General features: G+C 55.0%; 4 protein-coding genes across 9 annotated transcripts in view; 3 read left to right on the forward strand and 1 right to left on the reverse strand.

The window, feature by feature from the left end:
* The window catches only part of WDR62 (WD repeat domain 62), a 34,863-nt gene extending 23,490 nt beyond the window's left edge, over positions 1-11,373 (forward strand). For 2 of the 3 annotated variants that reach the window (XM_072608402.1, XM_072608404.1), the window contains 16 exons: positions 697-808; positions 940-1,003; positions 2,888-3,010; positions 3,450-3,583; positions 4,159-4,211; positions 4,898-5,113; positions 5,285-5,421; positions 6,140-6,243; positions 6,617-6,754; positions 6,870-7,001; positions 7,951-8,077; positions 8,803-8,932; positions 9,040-9,172; positions 9,451-10,167; positions 10,568-10,653; positions 10,891-11,373. In XM_072608402.1, coding sequence (XP_072464503.1) covers positions 697-808; positions 940-1,003; positions 2,888-3,010; positions 3,450-3,583; positions 4,159-4,211; positions 4,898-5,113; positions 5,285-5,421; positions 6,140-6,243; positions 6,617-6,754; positions 6,870-7,001; positions 7,951-8,077; positions 8,803-8,932; positions 9,040-9,172; positions 9,451-10,167; positions 10,568-10,653; positions 10,891-11,250 — 2,766 coding nt within the window. In that variant the 3' untranslated portion in view covers positions 11,251-11,373. The remainder of the gene's footprint in view (positions 1-696; positions 809-939; positions 1,004-2,887; positions 3,011-3,449; positions 3,584-4,158; positions 4,212-4,897; positions 5,114-5,284; positions 5,422-6,139; positions 6,244-6,616; positions 6,755-6,869; positions 7,002-7,950; positions 8,078-8,802; positions 8,933-9,039; positions 9,173-9,450; positions 10,168-10,567; positions 10,654-10,890) is intronic. The other variant, XM_072608403.1, reaches the window with a different exon arrangement.
* OVOL3 (ovo like zinc finger 3) lies at positions 11,289-14,386 on the forward strand. 3 transcript variants are annotated; one of them, XM_072608408.1, is made up of 5 exons: positions 11,289-11,369; positions 13,013-13,109; positions 13,537-13,670; positions 13,777-13,972; positions 14,054-14,386. In XM_072608408.1, the coding sequence occupies exons 1-5, from the start codon at positions 11,301-11,303 to the stop codon at positions 14,305-14,307; spliced, it is 750 nt and encodes a 249-aa protein (XP_072464509.1). In that variant the 5' UTR covers positions 11,289-11,300; the 3' UTR covers positions 14,308-14,386. The 3 variants fall into 3 exon arrangements, with proteins under 3 accessions (XP_072464509.1, XP_072464511.1, XP_072464510.1); XM_072608410.1 differs by having other exon boundaries at positions 14,072-14,386; XM_072608409.1 differs by having other exon boundaries at positions 13,549-13,670.
* On the reverse strand, positions 14,360-15,965 carry POLR2I (RNA polymerase II subunit I). 2 transcript variants are annotated; one of them, XM_072608412.1, is made up of 6 exons: positions 15,376-15,965; positions 15,212-15,266; positions 14,856-14,929; positions 14,693-14,767; positions 14,560-14,611; positions 14,360-14,471 (listed from the first exon to the last, which is right to left on the reverse strand). In XM_072608412.1, exons 1-6 carry the CDS (start codon positions 15,432-15,434, stop codon positions 14,409-14,411), a joined length of 378 nt encoding a protein of 125 aa, XP_072464513.1. In that variant the 5' UTR covers positions 15,435-15,965; the 3' UTR covers positions 14,360-14,408. The 2 variants fall into 2 exon arrangements, with proteins under 2 accessions (XP_072464513.1, XP_072464514.1); XM_072608413.1 differs by having other exon boundaries at positions 14,856-14,905; positions 15,376-15,522.
* Positions 15,966-16,371: 406 nt separating this feature from the next.
* On the forward strand, positions 16,372-22,516 carry TBCB (tubulin folding cofactor B). The gene is made up of 6 exons (XM_072608411.1): positions 16,372-16,695; positions 20,145-20,288; positions 20,714-20,810; positions 21,070-21,261; positions 21,930-22,002; positions 22,170-22,516. Exons 1-6 carry the CDS (start codon positions 16,582-16,584, stop codon positions 22,288-22,290), a joined length of 741 nt encoding a protein of 246 aa, XP_072464512.1. The 5' UTR covers positions 16,372-16,581; the 3' UTR covers positions 22,291-22,516.
* The last annotated feature ends 258 nt before the right edge of the window (positions 22,517-22,774 follow it).

The following is a 22,774-nucleotide window of genomic DNA, read 5'->3' on the forward strand; positions in this document are numbered from 1 at the left end:
AGTAAAAAAGCCCAAAGGTTCAGAAGGGGCCAGAAATGGGGCACTTTGGTGAAGACCAAGTTCAGTTTAATCCAGAGATAGCAGGCCAGCACCGACTTGCAGCTGGTAGTCTTGTAGAGTTGTCTACGACATTGGGAGGTGATGTGATCTGGGCAGATGCCTAAGCATACAGGGTAGAAGCAGGTCTTGATCCCAGGGTTTCCTGGCTCCCAGGCTAGTTTTCTACCCATAATGCTATATGCCTCAAATTGGAGAGATGTGTCCGAAAACCCAAACTGCCTGGAACCAAAGCTCATGATTTTAAATATAATCTTCATTCTTTATTCTTTGTATACTGAAATGTTCATAATTAAAAAGAATGTTTGCATGTTTAAGAAGTGGCTTTCTCCTGAGTCATGTATTGGCCCTCTGGAGATTTTCTCTGAGGCCCTGACATGGGCCAGGTGACTTTAGAAGAGGTCGAGGGGTTGGAGGGGCAATCTCCCCTCCCTCTAGAGAAGAAAGGTTCACAGGAGCTGCCTCCGGGAACTGTGCAGAAGGACCCCAGGAGGCTAAGGGAGTAAGGGATTAGATAGGCAGGCTGACCATCTCCAGGTGAAGGGGTTGTAGGCCCCAGGGGAGGTGCTTCCCAGGCCAAGGAAGGACAGAATTTGGAGCCAGGTCGATGATGGTATTTCCCCCTTTCCCCTTGGGCAGGTGCACGTAGACCCTTCAGGTACCTTCCTAGCCACCAGTTGCTCTGATAAGAGCATCTCGGTGATTGACTTCTATTCTGGAGAGTGCATTGCCAAGATGTTTGGACATTCAGGTAGGTCCACCCACTTCTTGTCTGGTCCCAGGTTCCAGGTCCCAGGCAGGGCCTCTTCTCAGGATTCACACTTCTTTGGCTGCTTTCCCATAGAGGTGGTTGAGAGAGACTCTTCTCTGATTTGGTTACAGAAATTGTCACAGGCATGAAGTTTACTTATGACTGTCGCCACCTAATCACTGTATCTGGAGACAGGTAAGGAAATAATCATGGGATAGGACACATTTCTGCACCATTGGGGTTGTGCGGAGGGAGAATGCAAGTTGAAGAGGCAATAGAGAAAGGAAAAGAACATTTTATAGTTCTTTTAAAATGATTTCAATGTCCACGGTTTCATTGGAACCTCGTGACTGTTGACTGATTGATTGGCCAGTGTGGATATAGCTGTAAAAACTCTCAGGTGCTGTGGGCCCAGGTGGACAGTGGACACAGAACCGGGACAGCTCTGTGCACCATAGCAAAGGCTCCTGGGTCCAGTAACTGTGAGCAGAGCAGCCTGAGCCTGGGGAATGTGTCCAAAGTGGAGTTGTGTGTTCTGCAGGTGGGTTGTGCTAGCACTTGGGCAGCTATTCTTGGGGTTGCCCTTGTGTACCCTTGCTTTCAAGCTCAGGCACTTTGGCCAGTGGCTTTTGCAGGGATGTCTAGTTTTTACTGTGCATGGTACGGATATGCCAGGGATCTACCTCTTTTGTTCAGTTGTTTTTCAGTTGTGTCTGACTCTTCATGACCCTATTTGGGGTTTTATTTGGGGCAGAGATACTGAGAGGTTTGCCATTTCCTTCTCCAGCTCATTTTACAGATGGGAAAACTGAGGCAAAAAGGGTAAAGTGACTTGCCCAGGGTCACACAGCTACTAATTGTCTGAAGCTGGAAGGCTGTGACTCTGGATGTCAGTCTTCCTGACTCCAGGCCCAGTTCTTTACGCACTGTGGCACCACATGGCTGCCCTAAGGGTGCTCATGGGAGGAAACAGAATGAGGTTTTGTTTGTCAGATCTCTCAGTATCATGGTCTCTGACATGAGGCTGAACATCCTTAGAATATTTTCAGGGAATTAAAGTTTAGATTCCTCAACCGGAAACAACCAAAAAAAAAAAACCTAAAAAATCAAAGGATAGGAGGGAGGATAAGATTGAATTTGGTTTTGAATGAATTTGACTTTGGTTTCTGGTCACGTTTTTCAACATGTTATTAAAGAGATGATTTGTAAGCATTTAGAAAGGAAAGCAGTGATCCCCAAGAGGCAGCAGCTTACGCCAGTCTAATATTGTGTCGTCTTTTGGCAGGGCATTAGCTTGTTAGATGGAAGGCACACTATTGACTTTGTACTCCTGGATTCTGGCAAAGTCTCTTGTGCTGTCTTGGGGAATGAGGTCCCAGATGGGGGTTAGGGGACAGGTTAGTTAGCTGGATCTGACTTGGCTGAATGACTGAACCCAAAGAGTAGTCCTGAGTGGCTGCTGTCAGCCTGGAGGGAGGAGGCCTTGAGTGGTGCATCCAAAGCTGGCCCTCCTGTCATATTAAAAATTTTTGTCCGTGCCTTGGACGACATACTTAGCAAATAGGCTACTACGCGGAGCCTGGAAGGGCAACTAGGGGGACACATAGCTGGCTCTCAGGTCATCTGTCGAGCTTCACAGAGGCCTCTGTGATCTCATGGGGACCTCTGTCCTCCTTCAGATGAGGCAGCTGAGGTGTGAGAGGGTTTCGATGGTCACACAGTGTCAGAAGGGGGATTTGAACCTGGTCCTCTCTTGTCCACAGCTCTTTCCACTGGTCTTTAAATATCCTTCACTGTTCTCCCCACCCCACCTCTTTCTCCTTTGTCTGAGGACCATGAGATATTCCCATCCCACTCAGAGCTGAACTCTCCTAGATGCTGTCACCCTTCCCTCCTTTAAAATGAGCTCTTGGGGAGCAAGGACTCTTTCTAGCTTTCTGTTTGTATACTGAGTGCTTAGAATAGCCCTCTTTGCACATAGGGAGTATTCAGTCCAATTCAGTCCTTTTCTTCCTTCTCTTCTTCTCTCCTCCCTTGCCAGTCTGCTCACTTCTTGCCTGGTCTTTCCCCTTCCTCCAGTTGTATATTTATCTGGCAACTGGGCCCAGAGATCACCAACTGCATGAAACAGCACTTGATGGAAATCGATCACATTGAGCAGCAGAGGAAAATAAAAGAGACAAAGTGGACCAGCCAGCTGAGGTAGGCGGCTCAAGCTCTGACTCCCTGTCTCACGAGGGTGAGAGCCTCCATTTGTGCAGTGGTGCTGAGCACTTCGGTTACCTCCCAAGAGGCTCACAGTGACCCCAGAAGCTGTGATCCAGGGTAGAAAGGGGCTCATGGCTCCTTCTTCATCCACTGGGAAGCAGGGTGGGACCCTGCAGCTTGTGAGACCATAGCTGTAAGATAAGCAGTACCTTGGGCAGATCTAGCCTTTCCTGGTCCTTTCTACCTTTCAGCCAGAGGCCATGGCAGGGAAAGGGAACTCAGATGGCTTTCTGGGCCAGGGTCGTGTCCTGTTCCAGGTCAGGGGCAGCCAGGCTTCTGAGCTGGCCTGACCCTGGAGAGGAAGGGGGGGTCGGGGAGGGGGCGGCCTCAGGGAAGGTCTAGAGCTGTCCCCTCCTCTGCCGTTTGAGTTCAGGCGGGAGACGTATGTGTCTATACCCAGTGGGACGTGCTCCCTGAGCCCTGGAGAGCAGACTGAGGATGAGCTGGAAGACGAGTGTGAACAAGAGCAGCTGCTGCAGACCCCCACCAAGGACAGCTTGGAGACAGGCAGGTCCCGCCTGGCCTCTGGCGCTCACTCCCTTGGGCTACCCCTCCCTGTGCCTTGGGCTCCTCATCTGTAAAAGGGGGATGTGAGCCTCCAGGCCAGAGCCTAGTATCCTTGAGCAATGATGAGGTCACAGCTCAGGCTCTCTAGCCTGGCGCCCTAACCTTAGTGCTTGGAGGTTTCCCTTCTAGCTTAGTTAGAAGCTGCCGATGTGGCCTACTCCCTGCACTGGAAAGGTTTGAATAGCACCACAGAATTCCAGTGTTGGAATGGCACTTGGTGGGCTTCCAGTCTATAATATTTCCCGCCTCTGCCCCACCTCTGCCAGAAGCAGCTCCACCTCATTTTTGGGCATTTGGGGGAAGTTATTTTATCCCTTGTCCTCTGGGGGTGGGACACCCCCAAGCTCTTGTGCTCAGGTTGGGGTTCCATTTTGCTCCTTAGGTAATTGGGGTCAGGCCTGAGTACCTGTTGAGGACAGTGAGCCCCTTCTATTTAACTCCTTTCCTCAGATCCCAGGGATAGAGACATTGGAATAGGGTATTCCTCTTGACCTTGACAGCCTTTGGCTTTTTAGATCCCCGATGCCTGCTGACCAATGGCAAGCTTCCTCTCTGGGCAAAGCGGTTGGTAAGTGGGTGTTTGGCTTGGGAGGGATGGTGTTACCAAGTGAGGGCTTTGCCATACTCCCAAGGCCCTCCCTTCCTTGGTGGCTATATCCTGATTTGGGGCTTGTTGCCCCTCTGCTCAGCACAAGTTCCAGGGTTCCAGTTATTGGAGCTGCTTCCTGTACCCTCTCTCAGGACCGTGGACCAAGTACTTGGTCCAGGGGGAGCTAAGTCTCCTTAAAGGGTAAAGCTTTCATCTTCGTGGGTAGCTATGGTACCAGAACCCAACATGAGACCCTGAATGGAGTTGGTATTTCCTAGGTGTCTGTTGCAAAGTTAGAGAGACACAGATGCTCTGGCGGCACCCAGCCTCTGGTCAGCAGGACTGAGGAGGAGGCCTGGCCAGCCAGGGTTAACTATATCAAGGGTGGGGAACCTGTGTCCCCAAGGCCACATGTCTCTTTGACAGAATCCAAACTTAACAGAACAAATCCTCTTCATAAAAGGATTTATTTTGTAAAACTTGGGCTCGATCAGAAGGCTGCATGTGAGGACCTAGAAGGCCACATGTGGCCTCAGGGTCCCCAGTTCCCTACCCCTGGCTTTTGCCCTTCCCCTAGATAGAGGCCCTTGAGCATTCTTCTGGAAAATGGGTGGCTGAACAGTTGGCAGGCAGCAGCACAGCTAGTTGTTACTTTGTCTCTGTAGCTGGGGGATGATGACGTGGATGGGGCCACATTCCATGCTAAGCGGAGCTACCAGCCTCACGGCCGCTGGGCTGAGCGGGCTGACAGAGAGCCCATCAAAACCATTCTGGATGCCCGGGACCTGAATTACTATTTCAGCCCCGTGAACCCTGATATGTTGGATGACTCTGGCCTGGAGAAGGTGGAGCCCCACAGTCTGGCCCAGCTGCTCACTGAGGTCAGTAACCCAACTCCAGGTTTCCTAGGCAGGCTCAGACACAGGCTTTGGTGCCCGAGGGCCAGTGGTGGACCACGCTAGATTAGCCTGTTCTCTTCTCACCAACTGGTCTGATGGAGCTCAGGCCTGGCTGGTCCTGTTCTCAGGTCATGAGCTTCTGTCCTCCTTCAGACAGAGTGCCAAGAGGGCCAAAGCCAGATGGAGAGTGGTTCTCCGTGTCCTGACTTCCTCCAATTGGATCCGGAATCTCCCAAGGCGAGCGACATAATCATTTACACCTTGGAGCCAGAGGCCATCCCGGACAACAGGTATGCCTTTTCTTCTGGCAGTAACTACTGCTTCTGCTGGGGGATCCTTTGGGGATGGGTGGGGGGAGGGCTGGGTCTTTGTCAGCTGGGCCCATGGGCTTCTGGGCTAGACGAGATCTTCTCGGGGAGCCTCGGAGTAGAGGGTGATGGGCAAGGAGTACCCACCACATGTGCTGTGTATGATCTCTGAGCCAGTTTCTTTCTCTGAGGGTTAGGGAGAGCCAGTTTAACTAGCATCACCCCCACCCCTACCCCTGCATTTAAGAGTTCACCAAGCAACCCTGGGAGTTAGGTAATGCAGAGGTTATTATCACCATTTCAAATGAAGAATTGGAGAAGGGCGGTGATTCCTTGGTGGTCCCACAGTCAGCCAGTGTAAATGGCAGATATAGGACTGAAACCCCAGCATTTCCATCCCCTTGTGCAGCATCCTCTTCTGGCTTCTTGTGGCCAGTCCAAGGAGGTGTCCCTAGGAGCCAGGAGGAAGACGGCCCCTTTGGGAGATTACACAGTGAACTGTGAGAAAATTCCAGCTAAGTCCCAGAGGCCCAGATGAACCAACTCTGTCATTGGGGGCTTATGCTTATATCAGGGGAGGCCCTTTAGCTTGAGGTAGTCTTCTGTCTGGGGCACCTTGGATTGTCCCAAGGAGCAAGAAAGGTCAGTTGGGGAGTCCTCAGTGATTGCCTCTCCCTTGGGTTTTCTCCCTGCTTTCAAGTGAGTACCATCTGAAAGAAACAGACATCTCCCCCTGTCAGTGGGCCAATGATTATCTTCAAGTCAACTCAGTTCTGCCTGGGGATCTGGAGCACCAGCCTGAAGGTAGGCACGAGGCAGACAGACCCCTCTGTGGGCAGGAAGGGGCTCCTGGGGCTCTTCACTGGCCTTTGTGCCCCTTCCCCAATGGAGTGTACAGATGTAAAGTGGAAGAGGAAATCTAAAGGCCTCCTTTAGCCTCCTCCAGTCAAAGACTGGAGTCAAGTCTGTCTCTCTGCTCATAACTTGGCATTAGCTTCCTTTGCCTTCCCAGCCTGGCGAGTGTCCTGTGAGTGAGTGCTTTCTGTCCTTTCCCTTCTGCCTCTGTGTCTGGGCTATTCTAACTGCTTCCAGAGTTTATCTACCTGGCCTTGGGGTGACGGGGCATCCCCAGTGAGAGCAATGCCCCCCCAACCTCACCTCCACCTATTTCCTGCAGGTGGGGATTCACTGGAGTCCGAGGCCGAAAAGGAAGTTGAGACTGTTGACTTAGAAGGTAGCTTCAAAGCCATTCACTCCTCACCCCCCCAGGCCAAGACAGGGAAGAGCTCATTTGAGGAGATCCCACTAGTCCCAGGTGAGTGCCTTCCTCTTTGACCTGGGGTATGGGGCTGAGTGGCATTCCTTTGCTCTACAAGGCCTGGTTCTCCTTTCTCATTCTGGGCTTCCTGATGTGCTGACCTCGGACACAGAGAGCGCTCCAGGGGTGGAGTTCATCAGACATGAGGGGCCCATACCACCCAGTAGCTCTCTGCCACAGACACCGGAGCAGGAGAAGTTCCTTAGACACCATTTTGAAACTCTCACTGATTCCCATCCTGAAGGTGAGGCTTCTGGTCAGTCCCGACCTGCTCACTCCTGAAGGACCGGGCTCTTCTCTGTGGGTGGGCCTCCTTGTCTTGGGCCCTCTTGGGGTCGTGGGCTAGTGTGAGTGGGACCAGATGTTCTAGACTGCTACACACAGCACAGTTTGTAAGTGCTTGCCAATTGATTGACCGTCCATCTCTGTTTGTCTTGTTCTTGGGGCATATTTCTTGGTTTGTTCCTTGCTTCCTGACATATTCCCCAGAGCTAGTGGAGTGAAATGCCTTTGAACACCAAGGAATGCTGGGCCTGTCCGTGTGGGAGAAGGGGGAGGGCTGTTGACACTGGAGACCTGGTTGGATTCTTCTAGAAACAAGGCTTCATGCGTCTCCCCAAAGAAACAAAGCAAAACAAAAAACCTCTCTCTGGGTTACTGCCAAGTAGAGCCCCAGGTTCAGCTGGGTCACTGTCCTTACTCTCTCTGGATTCTGCCAGGTGCTGTCCTCACTCTCCTTTGTCTGACATTTCCCTTTGTGGGGCCTTGGCTTGGACTGTTGGACTCTTGTTTGCCCCATGAAGGTGGTATTACTACAGGGATCCTGCCCCTGCACAAACTTCCTGTGCCAGTTCAGCCCAGCCATTGCACAGCACCTTAGTCTTAGTGATTGTGTCCATGACCCGGCCCAGGGCTGCAAGCAGTGTAGTTTAATAAAGTAAATAAAAATTGTGATTTCCTAAGTCAGTGTACAGCTGTTTCCAGTGGCGTTTGACCCCATGGGCTTGGAACCCAGGGTGCCCAGGGCTCCTTGGAGATCCCCTCTTCTGTTCCCCACCTGTACAGACAAGTCTTTTCTGTCTGGGAACTCATTTAGCTGCTTTCTTGGGGATTCCTCTGGTAACACCCCCCATCCTCCTTCCTGCAGAACTGGGCAGTTGCTCAAGTTGAAAATGGTGTTTTTGCCCCCCCAGAACTGTTTAATGGTTCCCTGAAGGATGTGGAGCCCCTTGAAGAGGTAGAGTCTGAGAAAAGCTTCTTCCTCAACCCTCGCCTGAGCATTTCTGCCCAGTTTCTTTCTCGTTTCCAGAAAAATCCCAGGTAGGGGAGAGAGCGGGAGGGAGAGGACTTAGCCTTGACTGGGGAGTGAGCCTCCCATGAGCCCAGCTCCCCATTGGTCCAGCCCTTGGGCTGCCTGGGAGCACAGGCCTGCAGACCTTTCCCTCTGGAAGTCCACTGCTATGTGACCCAGGACTGAGGCCTGTCCAATCCCATGGTGATTCTTCCGCCCCTTCCCTAACCCTTGGCTGGTGACCCCCTCCATTCTCTTAGAATAGAGCCTTGACTGTGGAAATCCCCTTTGCATCTGTGTATGAAACCCGCCCCCCCCCCCCCCCCCCCCCCGCCAGTGCCTGTGGCACTGTGTGCTATGGCTCCTGAGACAGACACGTGGGTACTTCTCCACCAGTCTATCCCCTCAAGAAGGGAGAAGAGCATCCCTTTGTGTCTGTGGTATGGGGGCCTAAGCACTCATCCCTTGAGCTTCCTTCTCTCATCAACTTCCTGTGGTGCCCTGAGCTCATGGGCTTATGTGGGGCAGATGGCCAGATGGGTGGGGAGGTGTACAGAGTCCTTTCCCAAGCCTGGTTGTGTGTTCTTCTGGAGAGCACCCTGCCCTCAGGGCCTCAGCTGGCATCTCTTGCATCGAACACTCTGAGCCTGGCTCAGGGTGGGGCCCATACCTTCTTTATCAGATGACAGCTCCCTCCCTTCCCAGTCTGTTCCTGCCAGGCTCATCCTACTTGATGCACCTGTTTATCCTCCAGGTTTGCACACACCTTCCCACCGACACTGCCCCTTCAGTTAGTGAAGCCACTGGAGGCCTCGGCGCTTCGGGGGGAAGGGGCCAAGGCCCAGAGGGCTGATGGGAGCCGTGGCACTGCAGGTGTTTCTAATGTGAGTGTGACTGACTTACTGGCCTGACAGGAACTTGACACAAGGCGGGGCGGGCCGGGTGGCTCCTTGCCTCTTTTGGGTAACTGTGTGACGGTTTGGGCTTGAAGGAACTCCTTGGTGAGAAAACAGATGAGAGCACGGAGACCCTACCACCTGCATCCTGGTGCCCACTGAGTAAGACTGACCCTTTGGCCACTGTGCCCTCTTTCCTGCCCTTTCCTAAGACCCTGCTCCCACTGGGTAAGACCTTCCTGTGTCTCTTTCTTCCCACCCTCCCAGCACCCTAAGGCCTAGTACTTTCTAGACAAGGTCCCTCCTCAGCATCAGTCATCTGGGAACCCTCTGAACCAGGGCAAGAAGGGTGCTGAGCCCCCTGTAGCTGCTGAGTGGCTCCCCCTTGTAGGACCCAGACTTTGAGGTCCATTGAGCCTGAAGCTGTTGAGGTTAGGCCAGAGAGTCACCCCTCCCTTGGCCAGTGATGGCTGAAGGAGTAACATGTTTATTTGTTTTCCATCTAGTCTCTGGTATCACTAACATAGTGCCAGGCCCACCTCCTGAGGCTCTCCTGGGTCTTCCCCTGGAGAAAGAGAGGGAAAGGAAACTGAAGCAGTCGCCTCCACTGTCCTCAGCCCTGGCCAGGGGCAGCCGAGAACTCCCAATCCATTCCTACGTTGAGGCCGCCATGAGCTCCAGAGCAAAGATGTCCCGAAGCGTATCTCTGGGAGAAAACTTTACTCCTACCCTGGCAGAGCCCCCCCAATCCCTGGATGGCTTGAAGAGGCCTCTGTCAATGGGAGAACTCTCAACAGTGGGGCAAGATGGTTTGCCAAGCAGCACCAGCGAACTGAACAGCAGGGAGAGGGGCCAGGGCCTGCCCCTCTGGGGTAATCATGAAGCCCGAGCCAGCCTGAGGCTGGACCTGCCCAACGTGTGTGACCATCTCCTGATGACTCCCCGATCCCCACCCCCTGCCCCAGCCCCTGGGCCTCCTGAGACAGGCCTAAAGAGAGGCTGGGTCCAGGGCTCTCTGGCCTCTGTGGAAACTGCCCCAGCAGTGTTCCTGGCTCGTGACACTCCTGACATGAAGAACATGGGCCTCTATGAGGCAGGCTTCTTCCAGAGACTGTCAGGGACTGAGCCACCAGCTCAGGCCCACACCGAGGACCCAGCTACCATACAATCTCTGGGGCCCAGGGTCATTTATTCTGAATCCTGCCTTTTGGAACCTCTCCCTGGTGAGTGTCACTGCCTCAGGGACTCAGGAGGGGCCCTCCCCTTTCCCCTAACCCCAGCCCCCAGCCCAGGCCCAGGGTTTCCAGCTGGCAGGTGGAGAGGACTGAACTCTCTCTGTCCCACTCAGAGCAGAGGCATTCCCATATAGGGTTGCTCCATAGGCCCTGGCACTGTCACCTCATAATTATCTTTACCCCTTCAGGCCTACACACTGTCATTATTGGCCTCCGCCCCATCACTCTTGGTATCCAAAACACACCATGACCCTCTTGTCGCTAGCCCTCCTGTGCCTTCACATCCATTCTGAGCATGGAGGGGTTCAGCATTCACTGTACCCCTAACCTCCTGGGCCCGCTGGCTTTGGGGAGCCTCCTGTGGCTCATGGGGCTTATCCTCTCTTAGTCCCCCAGCTCAGCATGAGCAACGTGGAACGTATCACTGAAAAGCTTCGATTCAGCTTCCAGGAGGCCCTTGACCTTTACAACCTGGTAAGGCCTGGTGCTGCTGAGGGAAGGGGGTGGAGATCCTGGCCTCCACTTAAGTCCTTCCTGCTCAGTGTCTGGGGATTCTCCCTGTGCCTTCCTCCTCCTCCTCCATCTGCTTCCCAGACGATAGCTGTCTGACCCCACCCCCATCCCGATCCTGGGCAAGCCTGGCTGCCGTGCCCTGAGCCAGAAGAGGGTTGGCTGCCTGATAACCCTAACCCCTCCTTTTCCTCCTCTCAGGTGATTTCCAGCCCCCAAGTGAGAGGGGAGCAGCAGCAAGTCCAAGCAGAACTGTCCTCTACCTTCCGGTGGATACGGGGACAGCTGGAGGCTGTGGCCTGGCTGGGTGGGGAGGAGGTGGCCCACCCCCACTCCCCACCCTCATCTCCAGCCCCTTCCCCAGCTCCGGCCTCAGCCTGGACTCTCTCCCCTTCCCCTAAAGCCAGGCCAGCCCCAGGCCTTCCATCTCCTCTGCTGTGGTCCTTGCCCAGCTCAGAGGTCCGAGCCCTGTTGGAACACTACTCAGAGCTGTTGGTGCAGGCCGTTCAAAGAAAGGCGGGTGGTAGGGAGATAAGGACAGGCCAGGGGAGCAAGGCCTGAGCCTCTTAATACCACCAGCCCTTGTGGGGGTCAAAAGCCATAACACTGACATGACAACCTCTTCCTTCTCTGCTGCTTTTAAGAAAATGTCTATTTTTTGGAAAATAAACAACTTTGATGTGAGTGGCTCCTGGTGCCTTATCCCCACCAACCCCCTAGTCTCATCCTAGAACAGCTGCTTTGAGCAGGGGGCCCTTTTCGATCTGGTGACTCCATAGAATCTCAGACTTAGAAAACAGCTGAGAGATGGTCTGTTAGTCCAGCTTCTCCTCTTTCCCCCAGCCCCAGCCCCTGAATCTTATCCAGGATGGTTCCAAAGGGTCAGCCAGTTTTTCCTTGACGATTACTCCAGGGGTAGGGAGGTCACTCCTGCATCCAGCGTGGGGCGGCTCACATGGTTAGGAAGTCCCTGAATCTGCCACTGCAACTTCCCAACTGTCCATCGTTTCCAGTTCAGCCCCTTGGGGGCAAGGGGAGCCTGGCCATATTCTACATCCCATGTCTCCCCACTTCATCCTTTCTCGGGTGTGGTTCAGAGGCTCCTTCCCCAGCTTCCAGTTGGCCACCATCCCCCTGCCCTGGACAGGAGACCCTTGCCATGGCCACACTGAGTGGAGGCCCATCTCTCCCCTGCCTAGTTCAGACACTTCTGTTAATGAGGCTTTCACCATGGTGGCTTGCTGGGCCTTCCTTGTGAATGCTTTCTAGCCCTATCTCCCAATAGCCTATAAACCTGTACATCTGATGTTCAAGAGGCAGGATGGCTAAGGAGATAAGAGCATGGCATGTGGGCAGGGAAATCTAGGTTCCTGTGTGACCCTGGGAGTCATTAGCCTGCCTGAGCCTCAGTTTCCCCACCTGTAGAGTGAAGGGCTTGGACTGGATGACCTCTGGTGGTCCCTTCCAACTCTTAACTGTGGCCCAAACTTCACTTGAGTCCAAAGGACTTGGGGTCATCCAGGGAACTCTAGAAAGGCATTGTTCTTTCTCTTTCCAGATTGCTTTTGAGAAAGGTGCTCACCTTATGGGTGTGACTCCCTGGGAGACTGAGGGAGGTCTTGGAACCTTACACATGGTTCTCAGTAACTAGGAGATGACTCCCAAGTGACTTTAGCAGTCTAGACGGGTTTTCTCCAAAACTCAATCCCAGGCCTCACCTAGGCTAAAAATGCAGAGCGCACTCCACCCCCCCACCCCCCTCACCTTCACCCTACTTGGAGACAGCTGCAGTGATTTGAATAACCTCTCTTCAGAGACAGCTTCCTCAGGGGCCGTTGGACACTGTTCGGGGGCTGATTTGACTGGCAAACAGATCCCCCCAACCCCCCTTCCCGCCCCACCCTGAGCCATTGCCAATTTAGGGAGTGGGCAGTGAGATCCTTCAGTGGGGTCAGCTCTCCCATCCTAACTCCTCCACATGGAGCCAAGGCTTTGCTGTGGATGCCTCTGGGAAACGTTTTGGCTTCCTTCATCCCAGGGTCTATCATCCATCCTTCTGTTTGCCCAGAGAAATGGCAAATATGCTGTTGGTATTGGAGGGAGGGGGCTGAGGTAACTGGAGGCCAAGCAGGGCACTCTGTTGGCTGAGGCCCATCCCAGATTTGCATGGAGAGGATGAGGAGGTCTGGGTCCCATCCACCCTCTCCTAGAAGCAGGTGGGCAGAGCAGGAGGGTCACAGGAGAGGACATAGCCACCAGCCTCTAGGTCACTCAGCTTGGGCACTGACAACAATAGCTCCCTACTGTTCCCCTCCTCTCACAGGATATGCCTCGATCCTTTCTGGTGAGGAGCTGCCGGCCCCAGCCCCGAGATTGGGGCCACATCGCTGACCAGCACCGAGGAGACGCCTATATCCCAGGTAACAGCTGCCCTGGCCATCCCCCACACCTGCAGGCAGGAGCTGGATTCCTGGCACACCTAGAGCCAGAGGTGCTAAGGAAAATGATCCAGGGAAGTACACTAGGGGTGCTGAGTTATGGAAAGGGGGAACAAGCACTTCTTAAGCACCTACTGTGTACTAAGTGCACTACAAGTATCTCATTTGATTCTTGAGACTACCCTAAAGGTAGGTGCTGTTATGACCCCCATTTTGCTGTTAAGGCAACTGAGGCAGAGGGACGCAGAGCTGCAGGCCCAGGGCTCTCTCCACTGCTTAGAAGAGATGCCCTAAAGGAGAGTGTGGCATGGTGAACACCCTCGGTCCTCTCCCAATGTCAGGAGTGTTGGGGGACAGGGCACATGTCAGCAACTCCCAATAGCTGGGCTACAATAGGGCTTGGGACAAGATTCTCTTTCAGATTGCAACCTGGACAAAGGGCTGGCTGATCAAGGAGGCACCAAAGGGGGGTACCTAGGCAGAGAAAGCTCCACAAGCACCCCATCCTGCCTGCCACCCAACAGTGGGAAGTTCCCAGCACGGGTGAGAGCCCCCAGTTCACTGGGCAACTCCAACATTTGTGTGTGGGGTGCGGGGGAGGCAGTGGCACCAGCACCCCAGCTGAGCAGTGTCTACCTTCTCTGCCCAGGCTGAGCTGGGTCCTGCAGCGGGTCAGGGACCTGGGGGACTGAGCTGCCCCCTGTGCCCTAAGGTCTTCCCACTTCAGCGCATGCTAACACGCCACCTCAAATGCCACAACCCTGCCCGGCGCCACGTTTGCAGCTGCTGCACCAAAGGTTTCCACGATGCCTTCGACCTCAAGCGCCACATGAGGACTCACACTGGTGAGGGGGGCAGAGAGCAGGCAGAGAGGCGGCAGGTTAGCCCAGGGGGGGCGAGGGCATCCTCGTCCTCGCCTCTGACAGCCCCTCCACCGCCCCCAGGAATCCGGCCATTCCGCTGCCCCGCCTGCGGCAAAGCCTTCACCCAGCGCTGCTCCCTCGAGTCCCACCTGGGCAAGATCCACGGGCAGCCCCCGCGCTACGGCTACCGCGAGCGCCGGGAGAAGCTGCACGTGTGCGAGGACTGTGGCTACACCAGCGCCCGCACCGACGACTACCTGCAGCACCGGGCCCTGCACCCCAGCCGGCCCTCGCCCCTGGGCGGCCCCTACACCTGAGGGCGGCCCCCTCTTCCCTTTCCCATCCCAAAGAGCCGCCTGGAGGCCGAAGAGCCAAAAATAAAATGCTTTATTACGAAACTGCTGCGCCAGGGCTCGGGTCACTCTGTCCAGCGGTGGCCGCAGTGGGGGGCGGTGCACACGTAGTAGAGCCTCATGGCGTCCTGGGGGGGCAAGGCGGACGGTCAGCGGAGGCCCCTCCGGAGCCCTTTCCCTCAGCCCCCCTGAGACTGCGGAGGGGTCCCCCCTTACCTCGGCCCTGGCGCTGTGGGACTGGAAGAACACGGCCTCCTTGTGACCACACCTGCAGAAGGGAGGGCAGGTGGGGGTTCGGGGGAGGCCTGGATCGCCCCTCCCCTCCCACCTCGTGAAGGGGGGTACTCACTTCTGGCAAGGGTGGTCCTCCGTCCTGGGGAGGGTCGGGTCCTGCGACACGTCCGCGATGATCTGGGTCAACTCGCTGTGCGGGGGAAGGACAAAGGTGGATCTGGGGAAACTGAGGCCGGCGGGAAGCGACCCCCTCCCCCACGCCCAGCCCTCGCACTTACTCCACCTCGTGCGTGATCTTGTTCACGTAGATGCAGCTGTTGTCGGCCTCCTGCTGGTAGTCACAGTTGCGACACTGCGGGGAGGGGGGGCCCGCCCTGAGTGTGGGGGGGGGAGGGGCCGCCCTGGGGGGGAGGGGGAGGGGCCGTCCTGAGTGACCTGGGGGGGGAGGGGGGAAGGGGCCGGGGCCGCCCTGACTGTCCTCCGGGGGCGGGGGAGGGGCGGGGGAGTAGGAAGGACTCAAGATCAGGACGTGGGTCTGGGGGGCCGGAGGGGATGGCGGGATGGCTATGGAGGGGTCAAAGTGCACATGTGGGGAGGGCCAGGCCCGTGGGGGGGCTGTGGGCTGGGGTCTCACCGCGTAGAGAAGGATGCGGTTCTCCTTGTCCTCCTTGGGGTAGAGCATGTTGTTACTGGGGGTAGGAGGTCAGAGATCATCCCACACCCTGGCCTGTGGTGCCCCGTCTACACTGAGACAACCCTAGTGCCCGCCCCGCCTCCACCCCCAGCTCCCGAGCTCACCACTCCTGGCAGAAGCGGATTCCCACAAAACCGGGCTCGTAAGTCCCATCGGGCTCCATGGCGATGGCGAACCGTCAGACACCTGGGCCCCACTGCGCAGGCGCAGCTACGGGTCCTGGGAAGGTCCAGAGCGAAGCTCCACCCTCCACAGCGTTGAGGGCGGGACCAACGCCCACGTAGGAGCTGCCAGGCCAGTCACGTGTCCCGATTCCCCGTCTTACTGATGGGGAAACTGAGAGCCCACGGCTGCTCCGCTCGGGACCCTCTTGACTGTGGTCACCTATCGGCAACGGAGCTGCGGGGTGGGACGTACGCCCGCCGTGGAACCCCAAATATGTGGGTGGGGTCCCCTGTTTGTCTGCACCTCTGGGGAACTCGTGTTCTCCACAGAGAGGCTCCCCCCACCCCGGGAAATCTGGACCCACCCTGTGCCGTGGGAACCGCGAACCAGAGAAAGAAAGTGCCCGTGGAGGTCATCTCCAGCTTCGTGTGTGTGGGTGTGGGTGTGTGTGAGTGTGATCGCACAAAATGGGAAACTGAGGCCTCCTGATGGGCCCGGGCGGCAGGGGAGTGGGGGGGGGGCCGGCCGAAGGGGACCGTGGGATCCTCCAAAGTCGAGGTAGTTGTTGGGTGCTGCCTGCCCCTCCCTTCGGGGCGGGGACCAGCCCCAAGGGGCCACCCCTGCTCCTCCTGGCCTGGTGGAGATGAATGGAAGGCGCGCCGTTCACCGCCTGACGCCCCACCCCGCGCCATAGCGGAGCAGGCACGCGCCGCGCATGTTTCCTGGGACTCCGGGGGCAGATCCCTGCCAGGTTCCTCTCTCCGACTTCAGCCCGCCCGGGCCCTTGCCGAACGGCACCTTCCTATTGGTTGTCAACGTTCCGCTGCTACAGCAAAAGGATGACCGATTGGTTGAGTCTCGTCGGAAGACCCGGATGAGCTTCACCATCTGCTGAAGGAGGGACGATCTCGTGAGGAGGCGGTCGTTCGAGGAGAGAGTCAGGTGTCGATTGGTCCGAGTAAATGGGTTTAAGGTGGTGATTGGCTAACGGAGGAGTGCAGGGGGCGGGACGAAGCTTCCAGAAGCGGCGGCTGTGTCTGTAGCATTGGCTGTGGCGACGGCGGTTTCGGTGGCGAGGCCTGAGGGGAGAGCTCAGGAGGCGGCGGCCGGGAAGGAGCACCCGCGGCCGGGGGCCCTCCGCAAGCATGGATCTGGCCGGGGTGTCTGCGCCCACGGTCACCGTGTTTATCAGCAGCTCCCTCAACACCTTCCGCTCGGAGAAGCGGTACAACCGAGGCCTCACTCTGGCTGAGTTTAAGGTGCGGGGCCGGGAGAGACGAGGGGGCGGGCCCTGGGGGAGAAAAGAGGGAGCCGACGAGGGGGCGGGGCAGGGCTGAAGAGAGGGCGTGGCCTGCGAAGGCTAGGTGGGGCTTAGAAGGGGCGGGGCTTCTTGGGGTGGGGTAGAGGATGAAATGGGTCTGGGGGAGACCATGGAGGTCAATAAACATTTCAGAAATCCCTGCCAGTGCTGGGGGTACAAAGAGGCTGTGTAAGGGGGGAGATCACGAGCCGAAAGCTGTGTACAGAATAAATAGGAAATAATCCCCAGAGAGAAGGCGCTGGAACAAAGAGGGGGCTTCCTGTAGAAGGGGGATCTTAATTGGGACGGAGAAGTCAGTGGTCAGAGCAGAGGAGAGACAGTGCACCAAGCATGGACCAGTGTCACTGGATCAAAGGAAGGTGTAAGAAGCTGGAAAAGGGGAGGGGGGGCACCTGATGAAGGGCTTTGAACCCAAGCAGCATTTTGCATTTGATCCCAGAGACCATAGGGAGCCATTGCAGTTCGTTGGGGTGGGGGGTCGTGACGTGGAAGTACTTGGGCTTTTGGAACATCCCTTTGGTGGGTGTCTGGAGGATAGGCAGACCAACCAGCTGCAGTTGCAATAGTCCGAGCATGAGGTGACTGGAGCCTGCACCAGGGTGGGGGCAATGCCAGAGGAGAGAAAAGGGCCAATGAGAGATGCTGCAGAGATGACAGTCACAGCTTGGATGGATGTGTGGGGGGGTGGGGCATGGTGCTGAGAGAGAGTGAGGAGTCCAGGATCACTTAGGTTGGGAACCTGGAGAACCAGGAGGAGTTTTGCCCTCTACAGTAATAGGGAAGGTAGCATCAGAAGAAAGTTTAGGGAGAAAGATGATGAGATCATTTTTGTTGAGTTTTGGATGTCTTCTGGACATCCGCTTTGAGATGTCTGAAAGGCAGCTGGTGAGAGGTCAGGGCAGAAAGGTTGATTTAAGTATCATCAAACTAGAGATGGAAATTAAATCCATGGAAGCTGATGAGATCACCAAGTGAAGTAATCTAGAGGGAGAAAAGGGCCCAGGACAGAGCCCTGAGGGATACTTATGGTCAGAGGGCATGATCTAGAGGAGGATTCAGCCAAGGGAGAAGGAGCAATCAGAGGGGAATGTCCTGAAAACCTAGAGAGAAGAGTCTATCAAGGGGGAGGGGGAGAGCCACAGTGTCAAAGGCTGCAGAGACTTCAAAGGGAATGAGATTGAGAAAAAGCCATAGGATTTGGCAGTTAAGGTAACAACTCATTGGTCACTTTGGAGAGGTCAGAAGCTGGATTTTAATTAAGAGGGTTAAGAAGAAAATGAGAGGAAAGGAAGTAAAGGTGTTTATTGTGGATGCCTTCTCAAATTTAGCCCCAGAAGGGAAGAGAGCTGTGGGACAATAGCTGGTGGGAATGGAAGGACCAAGTGAGGGTTTTTTTAGGATGGTAGAAACCTCGGCATGTTTGTAGGGAATCAGCCAGGAGACAGGGAGAGGCTGAAGCTAAGTGAGAGCATGGGGATGATAGAGGTGTGGCGGACTGCCAGAGCTGATAAGATGGGGTTGCTTCTGAATTGTGAGGAGTGAGCTTTAGTAAGGATTAGGCCACCTCATGATCTGGGACAGGTAAAAGGGGAGAGTGGAAGTGATGAGGGGTGAGGAGGACAGAGCTCGTGTGGAACAGGGAGGTTCTTGGCTGGGAGAATGAGGTCAGAGGTTTGAGCCAGGTTGAATTAGTCAGATTGGAGTAAATGGATTTCCTAGTAGCAGTGAGGGATCAGCTGAGATTCTGTAACATAAATGTGTAGTCTCAGGGAAGTTGGAGTGGTGGGAGTCAGCCAAGGTTCAGGTTGGACAGGGCACGGTTTTCAGTAGGATAAGGGGGTGAAGGGCTGAAGAGATGAGGACAGTAACAAGCTAAGGTGGGTCATCAGATTCAAGAGTTCATGCTAAGGAACAGAGAACTTGGGCCCAGAAGGATGAAAGGCAGAGGGACAGGGGTGGGTGGGAATGCCTATCTCTGTGGGTAGCCAAGGGGGGTGGGAAGGAGGCCATGGGAAAACATTAATGAGGGTCAGTGTTGTGCACATAGGAGTCCCCCGGAAGGAGGGCAAGAGTTGGGGAGCACAGGAAGACTGAGACAGGCACTTGACAAGTGGAGGGTGATCAGGAAGGAGGAGAACTGAGGAAAGGCCAATTGATTTCAGCAGGATGATGAAGTTGGAAGCCAGGTGGCAGAGGGCTGACATAAGGCCACAGAGCAGAGGGACAGACAGACAGACATGTGGAGGGGGGTGGGTGAATCTAGGGGGAAAGTTGTAAGGAGCAGGGAGATAGGACCATGTCAAGGCAGTAGGGAAGGAGCCAATAGAAAGGTCACAACTGAAGATCAGAGGGAGCGGACATCACACAAGGGACAGTAGACTGTGAGTCACTCCGCCTTACCTCCATACTCATGCAGGGTGGCCCAAAAGGCTTAGTACAATTTTAAGCTTTAATAACTTAAGACTGCACTAAGACTTTTGAGACACTCTGTGTAAAACAAAACAAAACAAAACCAAGCTGTTTGCCCTTTAGAACCTGACCCCCTTCTGCCTTCCCAATTTTCTTATACCTTACTTCATCCAGTGACACCAGCTCTGCTGTTACTGGAACAAGTCCCTCCATCTCCAGCCTCCAGGCATTTTTCTTTGTTGTTCCCCCTAAAGCTCTCTCTCTCCTCATCTCTGCCTCCTCAGATCCTTCCTTCTGCTGGAAATCTTTCCAGGCCCCTCCCCTGGGTGCTCATCTCATCCTCTGTGTGTGGCTGTTTTCATGTTGTCTCCCCCATTAGACTTGTGCCCAGTCCAGAGTGAGTGACTGGCCTTGAGATAGTGTGAAGGAGGTGGTGAAAGAAGGCCTGAATGGTATAGGAGGAGGAAGGAAGAAGGAGCTTTTGGAAAAGGGCCTTTTTTTTTAATGAGACAAAATTCTCAGCTGAGACAGCAAGGGGAGAGAGCCACAGGAGGCTCTGAGGGAGTAGAGGGGGGCTTAGGAGGAGCTACCGTGGGAGGGAAGAGAGGACAAGTCTGGGGAGAGAGGGAAGGAGAGCTGAACATGGAAGAGGACACAGGGCCTGGGGGTAGAGGGTCCAGCTTGGAATGAGCAGATTTAGGAGGACATACCTGGGAGACTCCTGTCCCCCACCACAAGTATGTAAGTGTACCTTCCCCATTTTCCCCTACGTAAACTAACAGCAGAGGATGTGCTCGTTGTAGTCAGAAGGCCTGGGCTTGAGTTGTACCTCCTGATTTATTAGCTGTTTGACCCTGAGCAAGGCTAAACCATTTGGACCTTAATTTCCTCATTTGTAAAACACACTGTGGAATCCAATCTTTCTAAGATCGCTGTTAGCTCTGACATGCCGATTCATTATGAGTTCCCATCCCCCAGTGTAAGCTGGAGCTGGTGGTGGGGAGCCCAGCCTCCTGCATGGACCTAGAGCTGTACACTGCCGACGACCGCTTCTGTATGAAACTCGACCAAGATGACGCTCTCTTGGGCTCCTACCCAGTGGACGATGGCTGCAGGATCCACGTGAGAGATGTTCCTTTTCCTAGACCTTGGGCCCATTGCCATATGTGGCTCTGTCACCCTTGGCTGTGAAATCCCTGCTAGCCCTCACTGTTCAGCTCTTTCATGTCTCCTGCCCCAGGCCCCACTTTCCACCAGCTCATTCCCCTTAAGATCCTAGGCTGATGGAGCTGGGAGGGACCTGTCAGTGCAGCCCAGTCCCTCATTTTCTATGTAGGAAATGAAGGAGGGGGCAATTTGCCTGGAGGTGCACATGTAGTTAGGGATAGGCCTGGGCCCTAAAGCAGATCTGCCTCTGAGGCTGGGAACTTCTCTGTGTTTATGCCTGCCCTGCTGACCCCCCTCACATTTGTGATTTGAAATCTCTTCTGGGCTTCATCCCCTGATGTTGCTGTGAGTCCCCAGGCTCAATCTCTGTCTCCCCACAGGTCATTGACCGGAGTGGGGCCCGTCTGGGTGAATATGAGGACCTGTCTCAAGTGGAGAAGTTTGAGCTCTCCCAGTCAGCCTATGAGAGCAGAGCTGGTATATGGGCATGAGGAAAGCTTGGGGAATGGGGGAGCATCTGGGTGAGTGGGAAGGCCATGAGAAATTTGGGGGATGAGATTAGAAAGTGAAGGTGTTGAGAAAGGGGCCCTGGTGTAAATGGAAAAGATAGAAAATGGGGGAGAGAAGAGACTCAGGCCTGGATCACAGAGATGGGGGGGCAAGGAAGCTGAAGGGGCCTGGGGATTGGGGGGGGTTTAAGTTTAGGGCAGTGACCCCCTTGACCCCTGGCCTCCAGACTCCGTACGCTCCTTCCTGAAGCGCAGCAAGATGGGCAAATTCAACGAGGAGGAGCAGAAACGACGGGAGGCTGAAGCGGCCCAGCGACTTGCCGATGAGGAGGCCCAGGCCCAGGCCATCGCAGTGGGCAGCCGCTGCCAGGTGCAGGCAGCCGGCCAGCCCACCAAACGGGGCACTGTCATGTTTGTGGGTGAGTCAGTGACCCAAGGGCAGCACTGGGCGTGCAGATGGGCATTGTGGTGCAGTGGGATGAAGGTGGGGCCTGTTGGGGCAGGGGCATTTAGTGAGTGGGCAGATCACTTCCCCGAGTCTCAGATTCCTCATCTGATGAGCAAATACTCATGAAGTATCTGCCCTGTGCCAGGCAGACCCTGGGGGCACAAAGACAAGGCTCCCAAGCCTGCCCATCAGGGGCTTCCATTCTGGCTAGGAAAAAGACACATACAGTATCTAAGTGTGCCTGAACAAGGTGGTTTCAGAAGCAGCTGGGGATTAGGACAGGCCTTAGAAAGCTGAGCTCCCTAGGAACCTGGAACTGTTCATAATCGAAGAGAAAGGGGAGATGCTGCCTGGTCAGCTGCATGGACAATTTGTTCGAGTCACAGAGGTGGGTGGTGCAGGGGCTGCAGTGATAAATTGTGATTGAGAACCCCTGGAGATGAATACAGAGGGCAGGGACACAGTCTGGCATCTGTGTGATAGTTGAGAGCTTATTGAGGAGCCAGAGGAGGGGAGGGCAGGAAGTGACAGCCCCAGCTTCTCTGCAGAATGGGTCAGTCCCCCAGGCTAGAGAGACAGGAGCTGCTGTTGTGGCCCTGCCCTTAGCTGGGTCCTGAATGAGCTGCTTCTTGTGGGCAGGACTCACGGATTTCAAGCCTGGCTACTGGGTTGGCATCCGCTATGATGAACCGCTGGGGAAGCATGATGGCAGGTGAGGCGAGACACCCTGGGACTCTCTCTGTGAGTGTGTGTAGGAGAGTGTGTTTGTGTGTGTGAGTGTGGGTGTGTGTTTTTGTTAGTGGGTGTGATTGTGGGTATGAATGTGAGTGAATGTGTCCGGGTAGCCCTGTGACCTCTTTTAGTCTCTGTCATCTGCAGTGTGAACGGCAAACGCTACTTTGAGTGCCAGGACAAGTATGGTGCCTTTGTCAAGCCACACACGGTGACCGTAGGAGACTTCCCAGAGGAGGATTATGGACTGGACGATGATGAGATGTGACCCCCTGGTGGGGGTGGGGGGTTACACACTACTGGGGGGGTTGTCCCCTTGGATGCAGCCTCCCTTTCTCTTCCCCACCCTCCAGCCCGGGCCCCTCCCTCCTGTTTCGTGTCTGTGGTGTATTCTCTCTTGCCTTCCCTATTTTGAGTTGTATTTTTTATCTTATTTTCCCCTTGGCTCTTGTGAGGTTGTGAGACAAGTGAATTAAATGCCTCTGAATCCCTTGGAGGCAGCCTGGGTTCTTGAGGGCTAGGGAGAGGGCATTTCATTGCTGAAGATTGTGGGTGATCAGGGAGGGGAGCTTGGGGTAAGGGGGCCCTGAACAACTGGAGGAGCAGCAGTGAGTCTGACAGGGAGGCTGGCCTTCACTTTCCTCACATCTGGTCAGCCCCGAAGTGGCCTCTGACCTGCTGACTATCTGGGCTTTCAGAACAACTTTTTAGGGGTTTGTTTGGAAGCTATTTTGAAGAGGAGAGAGACTGGA

This window comes from Notamacropus eugenii, chromosome 5 (assembly GCF_028372415.1).
Source record: "Notamacropus eugenii isolate mMacEug1 chromosome 5, mMacEug1.pri_v2, whole genome shotgun sequence".
Classification (NCBI taxonomy): Eukaryota; Metazoa; Chordata; class Mammalia; order Diprotodontia; family Macropodidae; genus Notamacropus; species Notamacropus eugenii.